The sequence below is a fragment of the Limulus polyphemus genome, unplaced genomic scaffold (assembly GCF_000517525.1).
Source record: "Limulus polyphemus unplaced genomic scaffold, Limulus_polyphemus-2.1.2 Scaffold973, whole genome shotgun sequence".
Lineage (NCBI taxonomy): Eukaryota > Metazoa > Arthropoda > Merostomata > Xiphosura > Limulidae > Limulus > Limulus polyphemus.
This window is the reverse complement of record NW_013666583.1, coordinates 215458-224251: the sequence shown is the minus strand read 5'-3', so window position 1 is coordinate 224251 and position 8794 is coordinate 215458. Positions and strand designations below refer to the sequence as shown.

Genomic DNA, 8794 nt, shown 5'->3' with positions numbered 1-8794 from the left:
TGTGTGTATGTGTTGTTAAAGTGAGGAGTGATTCACTTGGTTATATGGTGTGTGTGTGTGTTGTTAAACTGAGGAGTGATTTACTTGGTTATATGGTGTGTGTGTGTGTTGTTAAACTGAGGAGTGATTTACTTGATTATATGGTGTGTGTGTGTGTTGTTAAACTGAGGAGTGATTTACCTGATTATATGGTGTGTGTGTATGTGTTGCTAAACTGAGTAGTGATTTACTTGATTATATGGTGTGTTTTAAACTAAAGAGTGATTCACTTGATTATATGGTGTGTTTTAAACTGAAGTGTGATTATATGGTGTGTGTGTGTTGTTAAACTGAGGAGTGATTTACTTGGTTATATGGTGTGTGTATGTTGTTAAACTGAGGAGTGATTATATGGTGTGTGTGTGTTGTTAAACTGAGGAGTGATTTACTTGGTTATATGGTGTGTGTGTGTTGTTAAACTGAGGAGTGATTTACTTGGTTATATGGTGTGTGTATGTGTTGCTAAACTGAGGAGTAATTTACTTGGTTATATGATGTGTATGTGTTGTTAAACTGAGGAGTGATTTACTTGGTTATATGGTGTGTATGTGTTGTTAAACTGAGGGTGTGATTTACTTGATTATATGGTGTGTATGTGTTGTTAAACTGAGGAGTAATTTAGTTGATTATATGGTGTGTGTGTGTATTAAACTGAGGAATGATTTATTGGATTATATGGTGTGTGTTGTTAGTTAAGTTTTCTTTAAACATTTGTGTGATAGAGATATGAGAGGTTTACATTTAATTTGTTTTTGATGGGTAAGGTGTGAGCTAAATGGATGAAAACTCCTTTTGTAACTTTGCTATTGATTGTGTTTGTTTAACCTGTTGTATTATGTGCAATATTAGCAGTTTAGAACTTTTATAGGTATCCTAGAAATAAATATTAGAATAAGACTTCAGAATCATTATACGTGTGTCTTTGATTTAGTTTACATATTCGTGTGTAATTATTTTAATATAACTATTTGTTATAACTGGATGTTGTAAAAGAAGTTTTTAATAACATTTTCTTAAGTATGTTAAAGGTAAGTAAGTTGTTAACATGGGAATTGTGTTCTTTTTTGTTGAAGACTATGAGATGGCTGAGTTTCAAATGTTCTATTTTTACAAGAGAGTGGATGATAGTATTATTCTATGCAAAATATTGGAATTTACCTAAATCATTTAGATATTACTGACTTTATGGTAAGAAGAAGGACTAAGAAATATAAATAAAACACCAGCACCAACAATGTTTTACCAAGGTTTTAAATATAAATAAAGCGCCAGCACCAACAATGTTTTACCAAGGTTTTAAAGGAAATCAACAATCAGATATGCAAGCCCCCTTTTTTAGTTTTTAGTAGGTCAACAAACAATGAACAGGTGCTTGAAGTGGGAAACATTCTCGATAGTTTGATGAAAGAAACTTTACAAAATCATCTAGTGAAATATTATCAGAAACAAAATCGTCATGGATTCAATAAAGGGAAATCTTCCACTACTAATTTGTTAACATTTTTCCAGGATGTTGCATATTATCTGGATATTAAAAAGGTTGAGAGTTGGTGTACTTAGATTTCCAAACCTTTTGATAAGGTGTCATACAAAAGATTAGCATAGAAAATCACACTGAAGAGGGTTGGGAAAAGACTAGTAAAATGGATTGTAGGATGTTGTTGATGTAGTCTAATCCAAATGGACCCTTGCTACTAGTAGAGTACCTTACGAGCTGGGATATTGCTCTTCATTATTACGTTAATAATGTTGATATGGGCATAATTAATGATGGAATTAAATTCATGAATAATTCTAGCTCTATTGAGAATGTTGAAATACTAAAGAATGACTTGGTTCAATGCAAGGTAATTTGGGTTTGATTTCATAATTTAGATTACACATTTAATATAGATGGGAACCCACTCAATAGCATGACCAAAGAAAAGTATGTTACCACAGTGGTAGATAAGTCACTCAAGCCATTGTTTCTGTACTCTGCTACTGGTAGGAAATCTAATCTACGGTGTTGATTACACGTCAAAAGAGGTAATTATTCTCTGTACAAAACATTAGTTAGGCCTTGCTTGGAATACTGTTTGTAGTTTTGGTCTCCTTACCTAAGAACGGATATTGACTTTATTGAAAAGGTTTTGAAGCTTGTTTTCTATAATGTGTATGGCTGGCTCAATAACCACACACCAAGTAGTCCCAGGAACTGTTTATTATCACATAAATACAAGTTACACAAGACATTTCATAAACACTATACAAGTGGCATTCACATGCTGAGTGGCAAATCTGGCACCAGTAAATGAAAACTAATATAGTGATAGTAATGAAAAAAATACTAACTCAAGAACTTCCCTCTTTTCCTAGCTTGGCAGTAAAGCATACATTAATGCCACATTTTTACAATAACTAACATAATGCTATTTCACAAGCCAACCAGTGTTACACATCTTGTATGAAGCATGTGACTGTTGAGTTACATCATACACTGTAGTTTAAACTTACACAAGATGATTGAATAAATTTTAAGTAGGAAACTTGTAAGTTATTATTAATAAAAGGCTTGTGCATGTATGTAATAATTATGTACCAAGAGATACATGAATCTGAAGGAAGAAATGATGCTAACTTAATTCCTGACAGGGTTCAAAGAAGGGCTACTAGGATATTTCTGAGGATGGAAGGATTATCTTCTGGGGATAGATTAAGATCTCTTATTTTCTCTTGGTGAAAGAGAAGTAAGAGGTTATTTTATTTAAGTTTACAAGATTATCTGGTGGATCAGTAGGATGAAGTCCTCTAATTTCTTTGTGCTATATTCTGAAGACAATAAAATGAGAGGGCATACATTTAAGGTTTGTAAAAGACAGGCTAGGCTCTAGTTAAGAAGTTTTATTTTTCTAAGAGGGACTGACTTAAGGAATGAGTTGCCCACACTACAAGAGTTTGAAAGAGAGGAATCCATAATTTTCTGAAAGTTAAAGAGTGGGCTTATATTTTTTAATTTTTCTCAGTTGTGAGTGTGCAGGGACTTGTCAAAGGACCAAATGATTCCTTGTTATGCTGATGTTAATGTCTCTTCTATCTTATTCAAGTGATTAAAAAAAAGTTTAAATCTCTCTTAATACTTCCATATTTGTGAATACATTTTAAGAATGCTATGTTATGTTTCTATTTTTATTTTCTCTATGTGAGAAATTAAGACTTATTCTATCAGCAATCTGTTCAACCTATTGTGTATTAAGCCATGTCTGTTCCTATCAATTTGGTAAGCAAATGAAGAGCTTTCATTTTTTGCATAAAGATATGTTTTAGTATGTTAATAATAAAGCATTATGAATATGGGTACATTTACATTAATAAAAAGCTAAAGGAATAATTGAGTGCATTCAAACTTATCAGATACATTTCTGTAGCAGGTTAATGAATTAATGTATATTTTTTAATGTGTATTGTTTTTTTCAGCTGGTTCCTCTTGTCAAGTTAACTTATGCTCTACCCAGTTTGAACATGAAAGTCAGTCCCAACCACAATTGACCAGAACTGATTCTAATTATCACTACTGTACAGTGTTGGCTAGTTATGCTAACTGCATTAGAGCTACAGGACGTAGTTGCCGTGGCAATTTAAAATTCCATTCAATCTCAACTTTAGTGATGCAGTGGTTCAATAATAAAAACTGCTCTCAGATCATTGCTAAAGGTGTAGAGTATCCAAGGAAACAAGTCCCGAAACCCAAGCAAATGGTGCCAGGATGCATGTTTCGAGGCAGTCATTCTGGTCCAGTGACATTTAGTCACTGTGGACTATTTGGAGATCCGCATCTAAGAACTTTTTACGATGAGTTTCAAACTTGCAGGACTTTAGGTGCCTGGCCACTAATTGATAATCCATATCTTGCTGTTCAGATCACTAATGAACCTGTTTTAAGTGGATCCAAAGCCTCAGGAACCACAAAAGTAAGTTTTTGTCCCTTTATTTCAAGTTTTATACTTGTATGTTTAAAAAGTGAGACAAACCAGTTTCGGAAGCTGATTCATTTGCTGTGAGCAACAATCCAGGTGGTGATGCACCTTTCATTTGAAATGAATCTTAGTATTCTAAAGCAAAACATTCTGAAAATAACATAGTAATTAATTAAACTTTTAATAATGTTTATAGTTTGCTAAAAAATTTAAACCTAATAAATTTAAAACCTTTTCTATGCTGTGGTTTATAAGACTTTTTTGGGTTAATTTGTTTGTTTCTTTTGGATATATATATATAAAAAACTTATCCCTCTGAAATGTTAACATAAAAAACTTATCCCCCTGAAATGTTAACATAAAAAACATATCCCCCTGAAATGTTAACATAAAAAACATATCCCCCTGAAATGTTAACATAAAAACTTATCCCTCTGAAATGTTAACATAAAAAACTTATTCCTCTGAAATGTTAACATAAAAAACTTATCCCCCTGAAATGTTAATTTTACAAATTATACTATTTTTAGAATAAATATTTGTATTGAAATATTTATTTCCCCTTTTTTGTGCAATTAATATTTTCTAAAAAACAATACATCCCAGACTATTGGTTATTTATTCTCGATAATATTCTACAGAGAAATGTACACAGTTGGTGATTTTACACCTTTTAATCACTTTTCATTAACTTCTTGCTTCTGGTTAACTGAGATAGGTTGGGTTTTCATAATTACTGAAGTGAATTAAATGACCTACATAAGGTATTAAGTGCAATAAGTTTTGATGTACCGATTTTTTAATTCCATTATAAAAATTACACGGTTGAGTAGATGTGTTTGTTTGTTTTTTTAAACCATCAAAGTTTTATTAACTGTAATACAATATATAATTACTATGAATTTTTATTTACAATGAATAACAGTTCTGTTTTTAATAGCGATATTTTGTGTATATCTTTGGATCATGCATGTTTAAGAAGTTGTTATTAATATATCTAGGTTGAGAGCATCTATTTTGTATGATATCACAACTACATAAGACTTTTATGCTGTAAGAATTATGTCTAATTAAGTTATAATCCTAGCCACATGGCTACTATATTTCTAAAATGTGATATGAATTAAAATAAATTTATGAGTTCCTTAATAAAACAAGTAAGAGAATCAAATTTCAGACGTGTTTTATGAATACTGTTATGTGGATCAGCAATAGAAACAACAACAAAAAAGACAGTCGCTGATTTGGGAACCCCAAAATAAATATACAAAATCTTCATTTGAACGTCACGTTTTAACTCAGACTTGCAATAAATTCACGCTATCATTCAGAGTGGTGTAAGTCTCTACAAATGATCTGTTTATATGTGCAAGTTTCTGTAAGTTTGAGACCTACGCCCACGCGTGACTTGTTTAACAAACTTCCTCCACCGTCTCCAGTACCTGCACCAAGTTGCACTTCCTGTGTGTTCTTGAGATCAACCTTCTTCCTTACGACTGAAATATAACGTCTTTGCCAGATGTGCCACTTTTCGAGGTCGGTCGACTCTGTTTGCGGGACTAACAATTAGCCAGCCAAGCATCAAAACTGGCTGACTGATAATCACTTGATTTCGATGCACATAGTGACGAAGCCTTGTCAGTGTTATGTTTTATAATAGAACTTGAATTATGTATACTGGTAGTTCTGAAGTTATATTTTTAATGAATGACCCACTTTAATAACTTTTGAAATTAAGATTAAATGTGGGACAAACCACATAACATAAAACTGAAACAAGCTAACAGTTTGGAGGCTTGAGGCTCATTTCAGACGTGTAATCATAAGGCCTTCCTTACTACTAAACTGCGTATCATCCTTACCTTTACTCACAATGTTAAGTTACAAGCATTGCTTGGTACGTTTCCCGGGTTGTTCTTTTGTTGTAATGGATTTTCATTTGTGTTGCAAGAACAACGAAGTTTGTAAACAACCAATTAACGCTTTACCATCACACGCTTGCCCTTTCAGCCGTGGGAGCATTATAATGTGACGGTCAATCCCACTATTCGTTGGTGAAAAGAGTAGCCCAAGAGTTGGCGGTGGGTGGTGATGAGTAGCTGCCTTCCCTCTAAGTCTTACACTGCTAAGTTCAAAACAAACACAACCAACCTATAATTGTGAACGTTGTCTAAATTATGTAGTTAAACTGTTTATTTTAAAGTAGAATGCAGTCATATCTGTGGTAAGATGAAGCAACTGCTTTTTTTTTCCGTGATAGTAAACTGCAAAATGTGAGGTGATACCTTTATATTAAAATACTGTGTACACTCACTAATACGTTCTTGTTACTGAAAAAAGCTCATTATAGTAAAATACCTGGTGATTTTTTTCAACGACTGTTCACGATCACCTAAGAAAAAATTAGCTTCGATAAGTACAGTTCTAGATTCATCCTTTCCAATTTGATCAAAACCATTTACGTTAAAACATTTCAACGCAGTATCTCAGATAGTAAGTGTTCTTGTTTACCACGTACAGCGTCAGAATAAACGTAGTAAATTAGCACAAAATTAATATTGACTAGTCATATCTCGCTGTATTCCTTATATTCAGATATTTGATACGAGGTATCTGCCCCCCTAGTGATGGTTCATCTATAAGTTAATTGGCGTATAACACTAAAAGTAGTGTTTCGATACCCGCGGTGGCCATAGCCCATTGTAAAGCTTAGAGCTTTACAACAAACAAACCTTCAGTGGCTAAAGTTACTTTATTTTCTTACCAATATGGATGTGGGGTTCACCCCCTATAACTTATGGACGGAACAAAAACATTAATAGCAATTTCTACAATTGATCGTAATACAAAATCAAATGAGTGCATTTAAGTTATATTTGAAACTACTCATGCACAAATACATTAAATTCATGGCAAAATGTTTGCCGGTACGCCACTTCTGATAGCAGTGGCTTACTTTCATCACTGTTTTTCCCTTTATTTTTTGGCATACAGTGTCTCTGCGTGGGATTCAATTGGCTATATTTGTTGTAAAACCTTTGACATGATATAAAAATCAAGTTAACTGCAAATGTGTGTTTTTTGTTGGTTTTTTTTCGCATACCCCATAATTTGTTCATTTCGGCACAAAGTCAGATTTGTCTTTAGTTTCCCACAAGACAAAATATTCTATGAAATGCTATTCATATACCCAGCACCATTCTTTAAAAGTAACGGTTTAATCACCAAAAGCCTACGAACAATATATTAGAACCCAATAGGCCTAAAATTATTATAAAACAATAGGCCTAAAATTATTATTAAACAATAGGCCTAAAATTATTATAAAACAAATTAACTGCAGATGTATTTTTGCCTCCTTTCATTTTGAGCTGCAATGGACATATTATGAGGAATGTGATGAAAAAAAGAAAACATCTCCAGTTAACTTGATTCTATGACAGTTTTAATGCCTGTTAGTCACCAATGGTTCGCCGATTTCCAGCGTTTAGATCATAACTTCTAATATACTGTTTCTTCCATTGTTAACACTGTTTTTCTTATAATTGATTGAAACCACTATATGACTTATCATGTGATATTTTTACAAATTTGTAACATAACCACTAGTTAACTATTTTCTTACCTTTAGAAACAAGTACACAGCTAAGGGAAGGATGCAGCTTGCAACTTTGTTGTAAGCTATATATTTTTGTTTATAATCTATTAGCTAGAAGGAGCTACGGGTCGTAATGAAGAACTTAATATCAAAAAGTTTAATAAGATAGGCGTAGAGCACCTTATAAGTTCTAAAAATCTGACCTAAAGTTGTCTAGTAAATTCGAGGGTAGATTATAAATAAGAGATTCAGGTTTCAGCCGTGAATTGGCGCAAATAAGTTTATTCTTTACGTTAGTGTAATGAAATTAACGTCATTTGTAAACTTGGCTTATAAGTTCCACACTGTTCAAGTTTGTAAGAAAAAAATAAATAATAAAATAATAAACTAATTTGTTATTGTTTACCTTGAATTATATTCACCAGATAATTTAAAAGAACCTACCAACGAAAGAACGACGTTACAATATCGTAAGTACAGATAAGAACTAGATGTAGCTTACAACTTATAGTATTGTGAATACAGTTAAGAATATGTATGATTGATACAGTTTAGGTTTCACGAGAGTCTTCCTTTTGCTAGTCTGAAGTCAGGCTTAAATTATCAGAATTCTCCTCAAATTGTAAAGTTTTATGTTGTGAAAAGCGAGTTATATTTCCTTATAAAATATGAGAGAATAATACACAACTCAAAACCATTAAACGGTCATAGATATTTATGGTAGTGTGGTTATGACAAAATCATTGTTATAAAGTACCATCAATCACCCCCTCGATTCATTGTTGTGGTGTGGTTATGACAAAATCATTGTTATAAAGTACCATCAATCACCCCCTCGATTCATTGTTGTGGTGTGGTTATGACAAAATCATTGTTATAAAGTACCATCAATCACCCCTCGATTCATTGTTGTGCAAATCAGATATATTATAATCGTTCATATGATCTGAAATGCAAATTATTGGTCATTCAACCTACGTTCGTAACTAACCTTTTGGTAGGTGTGGTTTTACATTTTGGCAGTTCAAGTCATTTAACTTCAAGGTGGAGTATGATCAGATCATGATGAACAAGAGAAGCCTGACACTGGTGTTGCTTGCTTAAAATGAGATTGTTCTTAAGGTCCTGAGTTATCCTTGACCACTCTTTTAAAAGAGCTGTTTTATTTTCAGGGCATCTTTAGTGTCCGAAGTCGCTTGAC

General features: G+C 32.8%; 1 protein-coding gene across 2 annotated transcripts in view; it reads left to right on the top strand.

Annotated features, from left to right (window-relative positions):
- LOC106461501 (RGM domain family member B-like) overlaps window positions 1-8794 on the top strand; it is a 160290-nt gene that overhangs the window by 127517 nt on the left and 23979 nt on the right. For both annotated transcript variants that reach the window (XM_022388478.1, XM_013921323.2), the window contains exon 3: window positions 3496-3989. In XM_022388478.1, coding sequence (XP_022244186.1) covers window positions 3496-3989 — 494 coding nt within the window. The remainder of the gene's footprint in view (window positions 1-3495; window positions 3990-8794) is intronic.